The sequence below is a fragment of the Sebastes fasciatus genome, chromosome 10, assembly GCF_043250625.1.
Source record: "Sebastes fasciatus isolate fSebFas1 chromosome 10, fSebFas1.pri, whole genome shotgun sequence".
Classification (NCBI taxonomy): domain Eukaryota; kingdom Metazoa; phylum Chordata; class Actinopteri; order Perciformes; family Sebastidae; genus Sebastes; species Sebastes fasciatus.
Window position 1 is genome coordinate 31,823,577 of NC_133804.1, and position 20,832 is coordinate 31,844,408.

General features: G+C 39.7%; 1 protein-coding gene across 1 annotated transcript; it reads left to right on the forward strand.

Moving 5' to 3' along the window:
* The first annotated feature begins 1,978 nt into the window (after positions 1 to 1,978).
* cenpi (centromere protein I) lies at positions 1,979 to 20,758 on the forward strand. Its single transcript, XM_074649443.1, has 20 exons — positions 1,979 to 2,269; positions 4,421 to 4,558; positions 5,873 to 5,991; positions 6,344 to 6,451; positions 6,907 to 6,955; positions 7,054 to 7,100; positions 7,712 to 7,801; positions 7,910 to 8,035; positions 9,699 to 9,842; positions 11,063 to 11,183; positions 11,438 to 11,532; positions 12,215 to 12,332; positions 12,510 to 12,574; positions 13,843 to 13,952; positions 15,166 to 15,301; positions 16,867 to 16,991; positions 17,707 to 17,755; positions 18,388 to 18,606; positions 18,944 to 18,985; positions 19,148 to 20,758. The coding sequence occupies exons 1-20, from the start codon at positions 2,104 to 2,106 to the stop codon at positions 19,280 to 19,282; spliced, it is 2,202 nt and encodes a 733-aa protein (XP_074505544.1). The 5' UTR covers positions 1,979 to 2,103; the 3' UTR covers positions 19,283 to 20,758.
* Positions 20,759 to 20,832: the final 74 nt, after the last annotated feature.

Consider the following 20,832-nt stretch of genomic DNA (forward strand, 5'->3'; position numbering starts at 1 on the left):
GAATATGATGTGTAGGCCAGGAGGACGTCTCTGCAGCACCACAATATTTAATTTAAAATGGTATTTTGACACACATTTCACCTTTAACAAATGCGATTAACTCCTCATCCTGCGATTTGAAAATTGCAGTAGGCTATATTGTGATTTCGATAAAATTTTGATTAATTGTTCAGCCCTACTTTCAGTCGAAGTTCATTATTACATTTGCAACAATGGAAGCTGTTGTGGGATTTTTGTGTTGTAATCTTATTATGTAACTTCAGTCAGTCCCTGTCAAGGTAATTCCATCATATCAGCACATAAGCCAGTGCTTGTCACCATGCCCTGTAGGGGATCTGTTGCTTATTTTAGTCTATGCATTACAGGTTGATCAGTTTTGTGAACCTAAGTCAATTTCCACTTAACTCAAGCCAAGAGTTCAAAATTATAGAAATTACATTTTAATTTAGTATGAAATTAATGTAGCTATGATGAAATTGTATCATAGAGGAAGTACCCTGATTAAATTGTTTTATTTTCTAAATTTGATATATTTTGATTTCTGACTGCAGAATTTGACATTTTTAGTGGAATGGGCTGTTTCGTTCTAGTGCCATTTTCAACACAGACAGACAGCACGACCCATCCCTAATTGTAACCCTGAAGAGGAAGAGGCCCATGCTAGACTGAATACTGGGGATGAGGGGGCAAACAGCATAACTCACACACAAGGGTATTTCTGTTATGTCTATTGCCCTGAAGAAAAAAAATGTGAGTGAATTAGCCCCTTGCACCTCCCCCTAAGCATGAAACTGGACTGGAGGTCAGTTACAGTTTACAGCTCACAGTTTGGGGTGAAGTCACTGTGTTGTTTGCAGAACAGCTTGAGCAACATGAAAACATATAATTAAATACTAGGATTATTGAAGTTAACATGATGATAACGCATTAATCCAAATTTGTTTTAACGCCACTAATTTCTTTAACGCATGTCATACTGGCTTGTCAGGAAGGGGGCTAAATAACGCTCCAAACTTACGCAAAATTTTGGTGAGGAAAAACTGTCATGGCCATTTTCAAAGGGGTCCCTTGACCTCTGACCTCCAGATATGTGAATGAAAATGGGTTCTATGGGTACCCACGAGTCTCCCCTTTACAGACATGCCCACTTTATGATAATCACATGCAGTTTGGGGCAAGTCATAGTCAAGTCAGCACACTGACCATGTTATGATTTGAGCAAATTTTTATGCTAAATGCAGTTCCTGTGAGGGTTTCTGGACAATATTTGTCATTGTTTTGTGTTGTCCACTCCCATGTTGATAAGAGTATTAAATACTTGACAAACCTCCCTTTAAGGTACATTTTGAACGCTTAAAAATTGTGCGATTAAATATTCGAATCGATTGACAGCCCTGATTTGAATATGTTAACATGGCTCTAGGAACTCGTGATGGACGCTGTTTTCTGACATTTTATTGACCAAAGCGATTATTTGAGAAAATAATTAGAAAACTAATTGAAAATAGAAAAAAATCATTAATTGCAGCTCCAGAGTAAAATAGGGGTCGACTGGAATCTTATTAGCGACGTTAAGCATTGAAAAAATTACTTTAAAAAAAAAAAAGGTCTGAACTCATTTTCAGAGTGTCCCAGTTATTTTTTAATAATTCACAACCCTTACTGCAAATATTAAAGACATACTCCCTGTGAAACTGGAGATAGTGAGGTCTGTGGATGACGGGACAGTGTTTAAGGAAAGATGATGCTGCTTCTGAACGTTTTAAATGTTATATTTCAGTGCTGTGAGCACAAAAATACATGTTTGTGGATAGTGAAATATTTGCAGATTATGGTATACATTTGTTGAATGTCTTCTGTGGGTTACAACTAATAAAGTCCAATAAAAACTTCCATAGATAAACAGCTATATGACTGTTGTAGTCCTACTGCCTGGCGGTTGAAGGCAAACGGACTACAACTTCCGGGAAGCATAGCGAGCGGAAGGACTACACTGCGCAGGCGCAGACCCAACGGTCGCGGGTCGGATTTGAATTTCGGTTGGATGGCTGAAGACGAAGTGGAGCTCACAGTGTTGTTCTTAAGTTTTTAGCAATGTAGAAAATGGCAGCAAAGTTAAACCCGCCGGATTCAGAAGCGTCGTCGTCTCTAAACGAGCAGTCGGTGTCCAGTCGGAGTAGTAACAGAAGTCTTAGGGTCGCGGAGAAGGAGAGGAGGAAGAACGAGGCGGAGGACCCGGTTGTTCTGGCCCTGAAGTACTTCAATGACGGTAAGAACTCAGACTATCAACGGTCGGTCGATAGCCGTTAGTAGCCGTTACTGTTACTAACGGTCGATAGATAGCCGTTAGTGGCCGTTATACTGTTACCAAGAACAAACATGAATGCAGATAAATAGACAAGGCCAGCATGTTGACGTTAGTTTGTTATTGTATTTAGGGTGTAACTTAGCTTTGCTGATAGCTAATGTTGTTAATTTAGTCAGTCCCAAACAGAGCTAGCCTCAGTGTTAAGTCACTAACATTAACGTTAGTCACTTAACGTTACAAACACAGACAACAACACCATTGTTAAAAGCTACATATTAGAGGAGCTACGTCATATGGTTTATGACGTCATATGTTGCCACTGCTTATGTTGTATGTCAAGCTGTTTTATCATTAAATAGCTAGACTGGTTATTCTTTCTTTTCTTTTTTTTAACAATGTCTTTATTTATTTTTTTGTTATACAAACATCAGCATTATTATGCAATATATACAATACAGGATTTACTTTAACAAACATAACATCCTTTAACAGCTGTTACCCTGTACTGTACAACTCATCTCTGGACTAACTAAATAACACCCCCCTCTCACACACACACACACACACACACACACACACACACACACACACACACACACACAAAATTAGTTTGTTATTGTATTTAGGGTGTAACTTAGCTTTACTGCTAGCTAATGTTGCTAACTTACCTATTAGCTCACACCTCAGTGGATGAGACAGTCCCAAACACAGCTAGCCTCAATGTTAGAGGTCCAAGATTATAAAAAGTGAGATTTTCATGCCTTTTATATTATAAAGCAGGTTTAAGTGCTATATAAATACTGTTAAACTATCAAAACACTCAATATATGGAGAAATACACACATCCCGTATTTAGAAATTGTGCGTTTGAAACAAGCTGTTGGGATTTCTGTCCATTTGTGATGTCACAAATATACAATATTTAGACCATTACACAGTTTTAGAGGTAAATATTCTAAATGTGTCCCAGTTTATTTCCTGTTGCAGTGTATGTTAATAACATCAGCTGACAGGAAGTAAACATGGACCCAAACTGTTTCCTAGCAACGCAATTCCGTTGCAATTCCATAAAAATGCACTAAAACGGAGCGTTTCAGACAGAGGGTGAATACAGGTATATTCAGGCAGACAGTACGAGGAAAATAAAGTTTTTTTTAACATTACAGAGTGTAAACATGTTCTAGTTGAAACACAAAATACAAGTATGAACCTGAAAATGAGCACGATATGGGACCTTTAAGTCACTAACATTAACTTTAGTCACTTAACGTTACAAACACAGACAACAACGTCATTGTTATAAGCTCCATATTAGAGGAGCTACGTCATATGGTTTATGATGTCATATGTTGCCACTGCTTATGTTGTATGGCAAGCCGTTTTATCATTAAAAAGCTAAATTGGTTGATTCATTATTAGAGATATCTACTAAGTCATTTTGCCTAGTCAAAACTGATTTAAGATATCTGTAATTACATTTTGACTAGTAAGAATCAAACTACATTTGCCCTTAATGTGTATGGGGTTTCTCATTACAGATATCTACAATTCAGGTGCAGATAAATGTGAATAATTCCATTTTCAGATATCTACAATTTAATATTAGTAGTACTAGTACTAGTCATAATTCCAGTTTAAGATAACTTTAATTCCCCTCAATTCAAGATATCTTGAATTAAATTTTTACTAGTCACAAACAATGACGTTGTAGAAATCTTGAACTGGATTTAGGGATAGTCATAATTTAATTGGATATATCTACTATCAAGTTATAGATGTCTTGAAATGAATTATGATTAGAGATATCTCATTTGGAGATATCTTTAACTTTCATTCTACCTAGTCAAAATGTAATTACCAGCTCACCAACATCAACATTAGCAGAAAAAAACACCTATCTCTTGTATGAGTCGAGCTGTATTTTAACATTTTAATTGAATTCGATTCAATTAATTTTTATATAGTGTCAAATCATAACAGAAGTTATGAGAAGTGAAACAGTTCTGCTACATTAAAAACTACACATACAGAAAAATAAAAACATTGGAGAAACAATAAAACATTTTAAACACAATACACACTCTGATGTGATGTTATCTCTCCCTCCTGTAGTTGAAGCCGGTACTCCTGTGAGTGGGAACGATGAGGTGGAGAGGAACCTGGTGCTGGTGGAGAAGATGGCCTACAGCACAGGACTTTCCCCAGAGGCCATCTCTATTATGCTGGAGTTTGCCATGAGCCTCCGTATGGGTAAGACAGTCACTTAGCTGCAGGGGTGGACTGGGTACAATACCATCCATCCATCATTGGCCCTTAACCTGTAGAGTATGTAGGGGGCTGGAGTCTGTCCCATCACACACCAAGCAAGTGTGCACCTTGGACAGTGTCTGTCACACTCTTATTCACACTAGGAACCAGGGTTGGAATTTTTGCTGGTAAAATATGCAAATGGCTGCTAGGTTTGCTTCACTCACCAGCCAAAAATGACAATGATAATCTATTGAGTGGCTGGTAGCTTTTTGGAATCCACCAGCCACAGTGGCAGGTGGACAAAAAAGTAAATTTCCAACCCTGCAGACATGGAACAAGCTCCACACAGACTGATTCAAACAGCTTCTTACTGTGAGGTGGCAGTGTTAACCACTGAGCCACCGTGCTGTCTGAAATGTAATGTGTTTTGGTGCAGTTTAATTAACATTTTTTAATGTGTTTTGGTTCGGTTTAATTCAGTCATTCCCAAAGACTGTGTTGCACCCCTGTGTTGCTGTGTTGGTTTGCAGGAGATTTTAGAGTTGCCAGATACATTTGCACAATTTCTTCCATAGTCTTTTATTCAATATTTATATCTGCAGTACACCTTTGAGCCACATGGGGAAACCTGAATGTTCGTATTGTTCTGATAATTGTAGCCTCCTTATAACATTGAATCTAATATGAAAAGCTAGTGTTCATTCTGTTTGTTTTTACTGATGAGAGGAAAAACATGAGAGCCTGTTAACTCCACCTAAATGTATTTATTTGTTCTCATTTATAAAGTATTTAACATGGGTATATGTTCTCAATAACACATGCATAAAACAAAGTTGTGATTTATCAAAAATATATCTCTTCAAAATGGCTGTTTTATCTATTCAAGATAATATAAGGTGATGGGGAACTGGCAGTAAGAATAATCAGAAATTTTCATTTACACACAAATTCGCTCTTCTCACGATTTATGGATTTATAGATGAGGCCTATTGTGAACTGGGTCGCAATGCTTTGTCATTTTTAAAAAGTGGATCACCAGAAAAAAATGTTTTGGAAACACTGGTTTTTAATTGACAAGAATGCCAGAGCCAAATAATGTGTATGTAGAAGATAATATGGTGTACTGTGAGCATATATTTTCCCCCACAGTTTAAAAAAATGGTACAAAATTGTCTTTCATTCTTTCCAAAAGTGTAGCAACGCCTGTGCAAAGTAGAAAGTGTATGAATGACTTGGACAGCTGACATTTTTTACAGTCAGTCTTAACATGTGCTTCCTTTACCTGATTTAGTTTCTGTGAATTTCTCTGTGTAGGGACGAATCTATGTGCGCGGGTGCTGAGGTGTCTGATTCCTGCCACTGTGGTGCCACAGGAGGCCGTTGTTAGAGCGGTGGTTTGGCTGGGGGTTGGCAAAATACCCATCAACACACAAGTAAGTGCAAATATGATTTGCCCAAATTATTCTCATCTGCGTTCTGTTCACGAGTAATGCACAAGTATGTTTGTTGGAATAGACGTATTATTACCATCAAAGTATAATTTAATTATTCTAATTACTAAGTTTGCATCATTAGCTGTTTTTTTTAAAGAAAAGGGTATGACTTTAACCTATTGCTCTTGTTCTCTTTTCAATAATTAATATTTTAGTCAATACAAATGTTTTACAAATGATTGCTGTTCAGTTTTTGAAAACACAGTTTAATAGTTAGTTATTCTCTGTGTAATATCTAAGATTGCACCATAATTAATCCATTTGTGTGTTTACTTGCATGTATATTTTTCAGATTCTTTTCATAAAGTGGGTGTTGACCGTATTTGACATGATTGATACAAAGGATCAACTTCGAGCAATCTATGGCTTCATCTTCAGCTTCGTCAGAGAGGAGAATCTGGTATGTGTGCTGAGGATTTTTCATTTTTGTAGTAAGATGGCATTAAATTTGTGTAATATTCGTTTACACACGTCTTTGAGCCACAGATTTAGGGTTCACTAAGCTTATTTGTCATTTAAATGAATTGTATATTTGTATGCCCAAGCTATTTTTAAAATGAATTTGAAATGACGAATGCCTCACTGTTTATGGATGCTGTGCCTTGTTCGAGACACAGACTTAGTGTGATAAATAAAGGTTAATTTCTGCCTGACTAGACAGATAAATAATACATTTATCTGGTTAAGGCCTATAATACGTTCATTCCAAAAGAGGATGGTGCTGTCCTGTTTATTCTCATGTGAACGATTGTCCGCTTACCAGCGTAATGAAATGACTGCAGCTTTGTAATGTGATATGTGATATGTGATATGGGATCCACTGTGAAGTTATTATCTTTTGTCACATTATTTCAGTGTCCTTTCATTTGCCATCTGCTGTACCTTTTGACCAGAAAGGAAAGTGGTAAGTCAAATATATGATTGTAGTGCTACTGTTTCTAGTTTACTCCATTATTTCTTCTTTTCAGTATACTTATCTTCATTTTTTTTTTCTCTTTGTAGTGCGAGTCTTCAGAGTCAGGAAGCTGCTGGAGCTGCAGTCTAAACTGGTAAACCTCCTGCTGATCAGATGCCCTCTAGAGCCATTTATCTAAGCTACTATATCATTGGCTTACTCAGTATGAAAATTAGATATCCCAGGATGGGTTTTTTCTAGGGCTGTCAATCGATTAAAATATTCAATAGCGATTAATCGCATGATTGTCCATAATTAATCGCGGTTAAATACAAATTAATCACACATTTTTTTATCTGTTCGAAATGTACCGTAAAGGGAGATTTTGTCAAGTATTTAATACTCAAATATGCTTGCTTTATGCAAATGTATGTATATATTTACAAGTTAGTATGACATGGATTCCTTAGGTTTTTTCGAGTTTCATGTGATGCCAGTATCTTCAATCTAGCTTTAAAACTGAGCCTGCTACAACCTCCGAAAGATCGATTTGTTAATGCGTTAAGGGATTAGTGACGTTAAAACGAATTTGCGTTATCGCGTTATCCCGACTTTTTTCTACACATTATTCCCATGAACAGTTACCCTTGGCCATTCCATATCATTGGTTATGGTTGTATTCTGTGTTATTAGGAAACAATCAAAAATGAAGATTTCGAGTTTAAAAAATGTGACATATTGACCGTGTTGTTATTGTTTCCTCAGGGAAGGCAGCCGTTCCTCATGAACCTGCTGTCACTTTACAAAGTGTTTTGCCCTGAACTGGTGACGCTCTCCATCCCATCACGAGCTAAGGTTTGTACATGGACTGTGCAGTTGATGCTCATTCTGCCTTTATAATAAGGGGTATGCCCATAATCTCTTAAGCACCAACGCAATTATATGTTTTCTGTTTTCTTACAGAGTGGGTTTAAGAACCACAATCAGCCCTGGAAATCAGCGTTGATTGCTGTCCAGAAGAGGGAGGGTTCCCAGGTTCCCTCCAGCATCAGTCTGGCCTCCACAATGAAGACCAACCCCAGGAAAAGGGTATGAAAGTCTATTTAAGTTGTCAGGTACACTGCGTACCCTGTTTACAATCACTCCTGCTACACTACAGTTAGGCTGCTGAAAACAACTTTGGCACAAGAAAGTTAAAAAAAAAAACTATGGGGTACTGAGGTTACTAAACTGACTAACTAAGGGTAAAAAAACAAAACACAAGCACTTACCCTAACTGCCCAGGAGTTTGTCTAACAGCTGACTACATTGATGCTCATTGGAGCAAATCTGTGCATTTGGTAGTGTGTTTTCTGCAACAAGCTCCAGCACAAGGCACAGTCCCTCCACCTTTTCTTGTGTAGCTGCTGTGAAATGAATGAAGCTGCCTTCAAGTGTGGTTTGAAATGTCAAGATCATAAAAACACTCTGACGTAAAACAATAATTGTGAAATATAAAGTCTGCTTGTCATCACACAAATGGGCCGTTTAAGTGAAGTGCCGCACCACCGGGTCTGGTGTGAATGGAGCCTTACTGCTGCTGCTCCGCAAAATGTTAAAGGTCCCATATTGTAAATCGTGAGATTTTCATGTGTTTTTTATTATAAAGCAGCCAGTTTAAGTGCTATATAAATACTGTGAAAGTAATGAAACGCTCAATCCACGTAGAAATGCACACAGCCTGTATTCTGAAACTGTGCTTTTGAAACAAGCTTTCAGGATTTCTGTAATTTTGTGATGTAACATATCTACAATATTTAAACCATTTCACAGTTTTAAACGTAAACATTTTAAATGTGTCCCATGGTGCCTTCAAATGAGGTCGTGTTTAACGTGTTCTTGTGGTATTCACAACGACGTATGTGGAAAGTTTCTGAAAGCTCAGAGTTCACGAGTAGTGACGTTTGTTGACGTTGTCAGAAATGGCGGAGGCCATGGAAGTTAATTTTTCGGTACATAATAAGTTAATAAATAGTAATGTTAGTCGTATATTGTAATTCTTGGTAATTTTATATGTCTGAGGGAAAATGTTGATATTCCCAACGGCCTCATATTTTTTCTTCTGTCCTTATGCCTTTGCATTTCCTGCATTATGTTACTTGCTAGCTTGCTAAATTGTTAGCCTCTGTGGCTTCTAGACGCCGACAGTAACGTTAATATTGCCGTTGCTTAGCAGCGGTGTTCTCACGACTTGATCACTTGGACGCCAAGCATATCGTGTACACGACCTCCCATGTTGTTAAAACATGAGCTCACGAGTTTCATTTGAAGGCATCACCAGTTTATTTCCGATTGCAGTGTATGTCAATGACATTAGCTGACAGGAAGTAAACATGGACCCAAGTTGTTGCCAAGCAACGTAATTACATTGAAATGCACTAAAACGGAGCGATTCAAACAGAGGGTAAATACAGGTATATTCAGGCAGACTGTATGAGGAAAATAAAGCTTTTTTTGAACATTACAGCATGTAAACATGTTCTAGTAGAAACACAAAATACATAAAATGAGCATGATATGGGACCATAACAGTATGATTGCAGGGAGTGACATGGTCAGACAAGAATGCCAAGTACCAGATCTATAAAGTATTTATCTGTATTTAATCTGTTTATCATGATTTTAGCCTTTTATTAATGTTAGGAAATAAAAAAATGGGAGCCCAGGCTCGCCTTTTATTTATTTTCTTGTTTTACTGTGCTTTCTTTCTCAGAAACACTGCCACCTGGAATTTCCGGTGTTGAGTTCTGTAGTCAGTAAAGCGGCTCAGACTGAGCCGTACTCCAGCAGAAAGTTGCTCCCCCTGGTGCAGGTCCACTCCTTTGCTCAGCTCCTGGAAAATATGCACCGTATAGAGGTAATTTCTGCCGGGACAAATCTCTGAACCTCTGCCCCTTTACTGTCTTTCACTCTCTCTGCTAGCATCTACCTCAGTTTCCACCGTTCTGCTGTTAGTCCCGACCTCAGTGTAACTACAGTCTGTTTTAATTGTGCTGTATCCTCATGGCCACAGGGTGGTGCTGTTGCACTGTTATAATTTTGTCTGTACATTTTAGCCGGATACTAACAACTTTGTCCTATAGAAACCACAGCAGAGGTGGCCTTGGCTGTAATTTGTTTATCAGATTAGAGCATAAACAAGAGCACAGTGCTTATCCTTTGTTTTTTTTAACTGGCCATTGTTCCTTTTACAGATACGGTGGTTTATCTATGAGCAATGAAAGCAAAAGACCTGAAAGTTTCATAGCAAATTTAAAGAGTCCTCTCTATAAATTGCCCTGCAGATTCAGTGACCTGATAAACAAATATAAATAATTTTAAATAGCTTGTGGACTTTTATGCCTCACGCTACATAAATTCACCTCTTTCACCGCCAACGTGAGAAATAAGGATGTCGATAGCATCAACTGTGCTTATTGCCAAGAGAGCTCTACCTTTTTTTCGTATCTTACGCAAGATAGATGAGTACAGTCAATCACGCTCATAAAACCATTCAGCGAAGGCATTGACAAAGGATCATTGATTATTTCCCTCATTGCCTGCACTCCTGTTATCAAAAGCAGAATGGTGCTTTCTCAGTTTAATGATACAGTTGCTCCATAATTATTGGAGAGCTGAGCTGTGTCCATTCACAGTCTGTCTCCTCCTCGTTTTAATTTATTCATTATACTGATAAAGTCCCCATATTGGGAGGCAGCTGTTCATACACAATAAGGGACTGTATCAACTATCCAGTGTGATGGCAGAAATGTCCCAGTGCTGGCATTACAGGGATTACTGGATATTGAAGAATTAGCTCAGTGGCGGATTGGTGGCCCGCTCAATGAGCATCAGTATATTCTTATTCCTTAGCAGGTAAACGGATTGATTTGAGGGAAGTAATCATGCAAAGCAGCATTTTCTGTTTGATTTTATGCATTGTTTTACTTTGGGAGTATAGTTAGTTGGGAATATCATTTTTTGTTTCCCCATCTCTTCCCTGTACTACCCTGTATTTATGGTTGCTTTGATTATTTTAGCCTCTCAATCATACTTTATTGCATGCATTTCCTACTTCTTCATTTTTATCTCCACCAGCTGCCCGCTCAGATGGGCTCACTGCTGGGCTCCAGTCTGGCACTGCAGTACCTGGACTATGTACAGGACGAGTCTGCCCTCCTACGCCTCAACTTCTGGCTAGGCTTCGCTCTCCATGAAGGTAAGGAAGGGGGGTACGGGCAGGGCGGAGCAGCTACCAAACTGTTGTGACATCTTCTATCAGGAAGATTCCTCCAAAGCAAAGCTAACCTTGAGTTGAACCCAAACACATTACATAGTTGGCATATCAAAAGGATTCTTTCGGAGAGGTGTTGAAAAGAGACGAGGGGAGGCGGTCTCACTGTGCGCTGTTTTCTTTTTATTCCCTTGAATTTTTCACTCACTAAATATCTTTTCTTGCTATTTTTTGTTCAGACTTTTTGTTCTGTGGCGACGGAGGAGCCTCCCAGAATTCAGAAGAGTCTCTGCAGTTTTTGAACAAGTTGCTGTCCACACAGCACTTTCTCCAGGTGAGCCTCACATTTCACCTACCTCTCTACCTCACACCTGTCATTCACTATTCCCTGTATTTAGGGATGCACGATATACACTGATCAGCCATAACATTATGACCACTGACAGGGGAAGTGAATAACATTGATTATTTTGTTACAATGGCACCTGGCAGTGGGTGGGATATATTAGTCAGCAAGTGAGCATTTTGTCCTTGAAGTTGATGTGTTGGAAGCAGAAAAAACATGTGAGCGACTTTGACAAGGGCCACATTGTGCTGGCTGGATGACTGGGTCAGAGCATCTCCAGAACTGCAGCTCTTGTGGGATGTTCCCGGTCTGCAGTGGTCAGGACCTACCAAAAGTGGTCCAAGGAAGGAAAACCGATGAACCGGCGACAGGGTCAGACCCTGAGGTTCATTGATCCACATAGGGAGCGAAGGCTGGCCCGTGTTGTCCGATCCAATAGAAGAGCTATTGTAGCTCAAATTGCTGAAAAAGTGAATGCTGGTTCCGATAGAAAAGTGTCAGAACACACAGTGCATCGCAGTTTGTTGCGTATGGGTGTAGCCGCAGACCGGCATAACGTGCATCCCTACCTGTATTCATTAACCTACACCTACATGATTAGCTGACCCTGTAAAATCACAGTCAAATAATGATTTCACAATGTTTTTAATTTGTCACATTTCTCCATCAGGAGGGGTTTTCCTGCACAGAGGCTTTTCTCTACAAATTTCTCAATGTTTGGGACGGTTCCCTCCTCCGCCCGCAGATCCTCGGCCTGCTGAGCAGCATCCCTGTTATCCCCAGTTCCCGTGAGTTTTCCATGGGTTGTGTCTGTCTCCAAATTTAGTGATCTTTGAACTTTGCTCTCTACTTGAAAAAATGTTCCCATGTTAGCAAGGCCTGCCATGTTGTGCCATATCATAGCTAGGAATTGCACTGATCTATATAGCTGGTACAACTGTAACCTTCTGTCTCCCCCGCTTCAGAAATCGGACGGTTTCTGTTTGAGCCCCTCCTGCAGCTCTTCTTCACCTCCTCACTGTTTTTCAAGGTGGGTAGAATGATCTCCTGCTACTGTGCTTGAATTACAAAACCTTCTGCTATATGCTAATAGAAAAGATGCAATAGTCTTGTGATTATAAAGAACTCATTATTAGCTTGGTGGTTAAACTACTGTACGCTTAGTGGAGATGGGTATTGCTAAGATTTTAACAGTACTATTACTCTTACTGATACTGCTTATCAATCTGGTACTTTATCGATACTCTCATCGGGTCTTACTGTTATTTTTTAAGAGAAAAACAATTAACATTATTATTTAATAACACCGCAAATCAAATAAACAGTTATTTATAGTATAAAACGGTCATGTTTTGAACAAATTACTATTATAAACTATAATGTGATGATGGTGGACGGGGCAACGAGGGATGAACTACGAGCTAGTCTGTCAAACGGTGCGTTTCTCCACCTGTATCTGATGCACTTTGGCTAGATGTTTTGACGGATTGCTCGTGCTTCAGCTCTTACAAGCAAAAGACTTGTTGCACTTTTGTCAGCGAGCATTGTCTGCATTGACTCGACTGAAGTATAACCACACTTTGGACCGCTTTGTTCTCTCCGCCGTTGTCGCTAAGAGCAGGGTCACTGCTTCCTGTGTGTCTGTGTGTGGGAGAGACGCACACAGACGACAGGCTGAGAGAGAGAGATCTCTCCTCTGGACTGGAAAAATTGCATCAAATTTGCCCGAGGGCTCGTTTGGTACCAGGTTTCGGTACCCATCCCTACCTACTTCTCTTACCGATACTGCTTATCGATCCCGTACTTTATCGGTACTCTTATCTGTTATTTTTCTCCATTGTCTTCCGAAACAGAAGGATGCCAGAATACTGTATATAAATGAATATTCTTGAGTAGCAACTGCAACAGCTCTGTTTTGAACAATTCCCTAATATAGACTATAATGTTATGATGATGGAAAGCAGAGAGAGTTGGCCCCGCCCCGCCTTGCCCCTCGCACAAATGACCAGCTCAGGGAGAGAAAAATCTCTCTTCTGGATTGGGAATAGTTAAAATGCGTCATAAGCAAATGTCTTAATCTTATTGCAAATTAGAGACGAAGTTGGTGAGATAAAAGGTGCAAGATAACCTTCATGTAGCCAAAATAAATAGGAAATCTATTTTCTTAATTTCTCCTATAGCAGAACGGGTAACGTCGGAGCTTATCAATTTCTACGGTCTTTAATAATTTAGCCCTGGGCGCCCGTTTAATTTCCCCCCTAATGCTTAGTGCTTTTCCTCTTTATCATGTGTCTGCAGTGTGGACTGATAGAGTGTCTAAACAATATGCTGTTGAAGTGGCTGACCTGGCACTCAGTGTATGCTCTGGAGGACGACTTTGACATCAGCATCAACAGCCACACCTCCATGTGAGTCTCACATCTACTCCCTGCTACGTGTTTATGTCCTGAGTTTAAACAAGCCACATACCTGCAAACACTTTGTGAATTTACTTGAGGGTCGGGCTGCTGCCTCTTAGTCTGTTAGTCGACTAATCTGTTGTTTTGGTTTAAGATTTCTTTAGTCGATTAGTCATTCTTTATGCTTTTTTTCATGCTGAATGACTTAAGAGCACATCTCTGTTAAACACAAGATTTAAAGTGGTGCTTTTGTGTGATTCTGTGTGGAGAAACTCTGTCGATTAAATCAACTAATCTATTAGTCGACAAAATCATAGTAGAGTGTTAGTTGACTAAGAATGGTTTTGGTCGAGGACAGCCTTGCCTGAGAACATAAGGGTTATAGCTTGTTTAGCTTTTTTCCTTTCAAGCCAAGAACTCACACCTTAATCGGTTCTCACAGATATAATAAAAGTGTTCAGGTGTTGCCTCAGTTTTATTTACTGGGGGTTAGTGTAATGGAAAAATCAATCCCTGTTGTAGGTGACTTACCCATTTTTGTTCTAAATATGAAGCTTAATGGCTCTATTAATTTGAGTTATCGTCTAATTTTGTTTCCAGTCGAGCATCGTGTCACAACATTTTGGCTGAAACCTTACATAGGTCTCTACAGTAACTCTTTAGCGTGAGTTCAAGCCACCTATCATCCACTAACCAAAGCAACTCAAGCAGAAGTGTGTATTGACATGTTTTCCCTTTTGATTTTGAGCCCATTTATCCATCAAATCCTTGAATTAAAATTTGTCTGCAGACAAAAACAGCCCTAATCTCCAGTTAAATGATTTTCCAGCTTCCAAATTAAGGGGTGGAGTCAGTGTCAGTTGTGTTTAACTACCTGGGCTTCATCAGTATCGAGTCGTCTAATCCCACAACAAATGAGTGTGTAGTGTAGGGATGCATTGTTTATTTGCTGCCATTTTCAAACTCACCTCTGGTATTTAGCCAGAGTACAACTCAGAGACTAGATGTAGGAGTAATTGATTGTGTATTTGTGTACACTTTCCCAACATCGCTCTTGATTCAGTTTGTCCTTTGTGTTGTAATGAAATGCCACGTGCCTGATTTGGGAGCTTTTCTTCTGACCTATCAGAGACCTGATGGGGTAATGCTCCGAGGGCAAACCAGCAGACTGCTGTTACAACGTTCACTAAGCATCACTCTCTGCTCTGCCCTCTGTCTCCAGAAATATGACTCTGACGGGGTTCAAGGATTCGGTGATGGAGCTGGTTGACTTTGTGGGTCGGCTGGCCTCCGTGGGCCTTCAGCTCGAAGGCTGCCACTCCCTCCTCCTCAGCTTCATCATGCACTTCTACGAGACGGTAAATGAGCTGATTACTAGTGATTGGATCTGCTTTGTGGCTTTTTTTAAGGCATGATGCAACCTGGGCTTTACAGGTGCTATTTAAAGGGGCTGTATGTAGGAATCAGAAATTAAATTGATTGTTAACAGTGACACCTGTGGCCGTTAAGTCAACGACAGTCAGCGTCCTGTTGCTCGCGCTTGCTCTATGTAAACGCGAAACACACGAGACTGAACGTGATTGACAGCTAAAACCATAATATCACTATATATTTCACATGCTTGGCAGTAATGTGAGCTTACCTGTCCAATAGGAGTTTTGCCAGCTCGGGGTCCGTTTTGATTCCTAAAACAAAATGAAGGTCCCTCCATCAATCGAAGGCACGGCTGATGTTGATCCTAGTTTTCCTCGACGTCGGTCCTGTTTTGCAAGACGGTCTTCACTAGATAAAACGTTTTTTTTGGGCTTCCGTGGATTTTGTGTCGGAGTCTGAGTTGTGGTGAGGGCTGGTTGTTTGTTGGCATGAGCAGACTCATATCTAACCGAATGTTAGCTATGGTTGCACACTGTTAGACCTGAAGCGAAGCTAAAGAGAGTCATTAAAAGCAGTCAAGGTCTCAGGATGGACTCATTTTTTAAGTTAGGTTACAACCTGTTCACATATTGGCAATAAAAAACAATTAAAAAAAACGTTTATACGTATAAAAACTTACATAAAGTCCCCTTTAAAGATCCTCTTCACTCAAAAATATATTTTTTTATTACTTCACTTTGATTCTTGACCTTCTCTGTGCAGAACGCTGTATGTGAAGAGTTTGACACTTGAAGACTGTTTTCACATTCATCTGTTGAAGGAGCTGTCTCACCTTGAATCTGGGTTTAACATGTGAACACAAGAGCAACTAGACATCGCAGCTATTCTGGAAGCCATTCGTGTCTGTGATGTGGAAACTTGAAGCTTCTAGTGCACACATACACTGAGAAAGAACTTCACAGTGAAGGAGGAGACATCATGTGTCCAGCAGTTAATGTTTTGAAATTAAAAATATTTGCATATATTCCGATTTTTCAATGAGGAAGAACAGTGGATGCATTTGAAAGAAAATAAGACAAAGGTTACAAAACTTACAAGACAGATTTGAAATAAGTTCGATAAAATATGGAAATAATAATCAAGGATCACAAAAAAGATCAGGTCAGAAGGAAAATGTAAGATTCATGAAATAAATAGCAATAGGAAGGAAAGGAATATGGAAAGAGAATGATTTGAAATTCTTGAGAATACATTTATAACATGAATAAATCAAATCATAGAAAGAGAATATGCACTGACAGAAGGTTTGACTCGCCTCCAATTCAGAAAGTCTTTTCAAAGCGTGTATGGAGGTGAAGTTATTGAAACATGTTACAATAAACACAAAGATGGGAAGCCAAGAATAGCTTCATAGATCAGCATGTCCCAGCTTTTATCAAAGCAGAGGCATGATAAAAGCTTCAGCAGTGAGACGGACTGTATGTTGGATTATATCTACTGTACCTTTTAACTCTCTGGGTGTTAATTCCATCTTTCTCTGCTCCCCCAGGTGTGTGACATGTTTCTGAAGTATGGACTCCCCCTCGTGGTGATGCCTCCTCCTGGAGTGTTTTACCCAGCCCTATTTGCCACTGACGCTGTTAGCGTGGACAGACTGGCCTACATCATGTACAGGTACAGGGGACCGAGGTTATAATAGATTTGAATTTTCAATTAGATTTTTTTTTTTTTTTTTTTCATTTAATTTAGTTTAATTTAGTTTTCAGAGAGGTTTAGTTTTTTTTATATTTAGTTTAGCAGTAGTTTTAGTTTGTGTTCGTTAGGGCCTGGTATTATGTCTCAGAGTTATGTAATTGTTGCAGCTCTAGTTTTTATTTAGTTTCAAAAATATTTTACTGCTTATTTTACTTTCCTATAATGACCCTGGCGGGGACTCTTCACCTCTTTACTACAACCTGCCGCGATGCATAAACCAGCAACTCCCTTAATGTAGTATGTCATATGTCGATGCATATTTGATGACGGAAGAGCAGGAAATCAAATGGCTAAATTGTACGTATATGTTTCTGCATGATTTATGATAATGAGAGTCTAAAGAGGAAATGCACTTAAGCCATCTTCTCCTTTTTTTTAATGTAGAATTCAAACATCATTTTGTAACTCCGGGGCCGAATTTAATAACACAAATCCTTACAGTGTAGGCTAATTGACTATGCCCCGGGGCTCTGAAGTCATTCTGCCAAAGCTGAGCGTAAAAAGTGCCGTGGCAAAGGAAAATTGGAACGTGATAGCGTGATATTCTTTGACACACCGTAGAAAACGAGCTGTTCTGCAGTGTTTCATGATCACAGGGGTCACTGATCTTTTCATGTTTCTTGTTTTTGTTCAGGTACAAGGTGAACTTGACATCAGCCAAGAGTAAAGAAAAACTCACAGAGGTAAAAACTTTCTTCTCGCCATGTACGTCTGAAAGCACGTTGTGATTTGCATTGCAGTGATACTGTAAAGAGTACATTTTGGTCCCATTGCACCAAGTACTTGACGTATAATGTGAAGGGATTTGATTAGAAGAGCTAATTTAACGGTTATCTCAACCCATGGATTTTGAATGCATTTCTTGTGATTGCATTTACATTTTAGGCATTTAGCTGGCGCACTCTCTTCCGATGTGACTTTGCTGTTTGTGTCGATTCACTGTAGTAGCTTTTATAGATTTTTTTTTTCCCTTCTCTCAGTCTGGCTTGTTAGGAATTCACATGCATCTACCTACAGCTGCTAACCTTTAATACCCCTCTCAGATGGGGGACTTAAGAAGTTGTTGATTTTAATACATCTGCCACTGCGAGCTGTGAATTTACAAGTGCATGTCAGGCTGCCAGCACGCTCCCCTGGAAATGTCAGAGGCACTCTTTATTAAGAAAAATGGACTTGGTAAATGGCATGCAAATTTATCAGCACAACATCAGATGTGAAACGTTGCAGATATGGAGAGCAGTTTACTTTCTTTCTCTACTTTCTTTTGCTTCTTCTCATGATGTCGCGCCCCCCTTTTTGATTGTTTTTCTTACAGCAGGCCTTTCACATCAGCCGTCAGACGTACCGCGAGTTCAACCACTACGCAAGCGTCATGGTCAGCTGCCTGTGGAACGGCGAGATGTTTCAACCAAGCTCGGGTGTACCGCTGGGAGAGGAGCTGCTGCTCAAGAGCAACGTGCCGCAATACTGGACGAGCTTCGACCTCCTCCACCACCCTGCCTTCATGAGCTACGCCATCAACTTTCACCAGAAGGTGAGTGTGTGCGCCGTTTTAGGATGAAGATATTTGAGCAGGATCCCACCTGCTGCACGCCACAAAATGTTTCTTCTATGTAGCTATCAGTTCGGTTAATGGACTTACAGGCGAGACAAGGAGACAAATGTGGTATTAACGTATCTTTCATAGAAGATACATTAATACAGAAAGACATTTTATTATTAATGTGCGCTGCATGAGACATGGTTTTTCGTCATGTTTAATAATACACGTACCTTTTTTTGGTTCGGTCCAGCTGCAACATCCAGCAGCGATCTTGTGAGATTTAGCAGGATGGGCTGACAATGAATATTAATGTTTCTCTCTTCATCAGTGTTGGCCGGGGAGAGAGGACATGGACCTCAATTCCATAAAGGTATCAGGCCTTTTTCATTTCTGCATTTATTACAGACTTCACATGTAGTTTTGATGTAGCATCAGTCATATTTCAGAGATTAAGAGAGATCGCTTTGATCATAGAAACCTTCAGATGTCTTGGATGTGACTGGGTGTGTTTCTGTCTGTCTTTGTGTTTTAGCATCCCAAGCCATGGAGCTGGTACCTGGAGTATTTGTTCAATCAGGGCTACGACGGCCTTAAACAGTTTGGTCAGAGCAACATCAGCCGGCGGCTGGCAGCAGGCGACGGGCAGAGCAACAGCCTGTTCACATAGCAGAGGTAGATGCTCAACTCAGCGGAGAGGACAAACAACCACTTGCATCTTACCCATTTTTTTTTTTAAAAGACTTGTACATATTTCATCTCCTAGTCTCCTCCAAGCGAGCTACTCGCTAGCGATCTGAGTATCTTTTTATGTACATAGATGTATCTGTGTTTATTGTGTATTTTTTTTACTTATAGTATTGTCCATTCCTTGATAATAGAGAGGCGAAGTCCTTCCCAATCCAGGACCTTATTTCTGAGAAAATATGAACGGTAGTCAACGGCGAGAGATAAATATTTTTTTGATCCCGTTTGTATTGCTCCATGAATCACACAGATGATGTTTGTCAATTGAAAACATAATTTTGCAAGTCAAGAAAGTCTCAGTTTGTCATAGTATCATTTAGTTTTATGTGAAACCGCTCAGTGAACTACATCTCTCGTCTCGCACAATATACGTCACCAACACTAGCTAGCTAGCTAACTTTGTTATGACCAGGCACAAATGAAACGTTATCTGACCTGATGTGTTTTATCCAGCGACTCCTGGTCTTTTTATCAGACAGGAAGTGAAAGAACGAGCAAGACCCGTTGCTGGTGTGAGTTAATCCCTGCAGGAAACACACAGGCATCGTAGCTTCAGAGAGAGAGAGAGAGAGAGAGAGAGAGATGTCACTTACGCGACCTTTGGGTGTGTCGTCTTTTTAATTACGTATTTTCACAGTCTGATATTTCAACAGTTTTACAACAAACTATGATTTTTTTTGCAAAATTATGTTTTAAATTGACAAACATATCATATGTGTGATTCATGGCGCAATTCAAACGGGATCAAAAAAATATTTGTCTCTCCGTTGACTGCCGTTCATATTTTTTTTAAAATAAGGTCCCATGGTGGTCCATCGGAAGAGGCGGGACTTCGCCTCTCTGTAGACTACAACGCCCTGGCGGCCATTTGCCAGAAGAAGTGTCAGTAACAGGTTTAAGTTCAGCGATTAGATGTTCAACAGGGGCAGATGGTATATATATTTATTAATGAACTTTTCCTGCTTGGGCCGGAGTCGATAACGTTTCTCGCTCTTGTCGCCGCCGCTCTCTCTCTTGATTCACCACTCACTTCCCACTGGCTCTGCTCCAAATGGCTCTAGAGAGCGCCATTCACGTTTTCATGTCGGCCACATAGCTCTCCAAACACGCTTGGCACATGGGAGAGGCTTCAGTTGGTTGCCATCTCCTCACCTCACTGCTAGCTACTACCAGATCTTACACACTGGACCTTTTAAATGATTCTTTTTCACTATTTTTTTTTGCAATAAAATCAGTAATTTTTTGTTAAACATCAACTCAGCGACCTTGAACCAGCTACCACATTGAGACATTTGTGTGTTTTATTCCTGTACAGCTTGCTAAAACCTGACTCTTGCACCTTGTTGAAAATAAATAAGTGTGAGACTTTTACTTTCGGAGCAAATAAAACCCATCTGTTGTAAACTGCAGTATAATGTTAATAAGACACAAGTGTCTTGTGCCCCCATGTGAACCTGAATTTTTGCCTCTTTT

What these genes read in the sequence shown, in the direction of transcription:
- cenpi (XM_074649443.1), top strand. Translation starts at nt 2,104, where the DNA reads ATGGCAGCAAAGTTAAACCCGCCGGATTCAGAAGCGTCGTCGTCTCTA. An exon ending in TGCCATGAGCCTCCGTATGG is followed by an intron (nt 4,559 to 5,872) that starts GTAAGACAGTCA and finishes TTCTCTGTGTAG; the next exon opens with GGACGAATCTATGTGCGCGG. An exon ending in CCTCCTCACTGTTTTTCAAG is followed by an intron (nt 12,575 to 13,842) that starts GTGGGTAGAATG and finishes ATGTGTCTGCAG; the next exon opens with TGTGGACTGATAGAGTGTCT.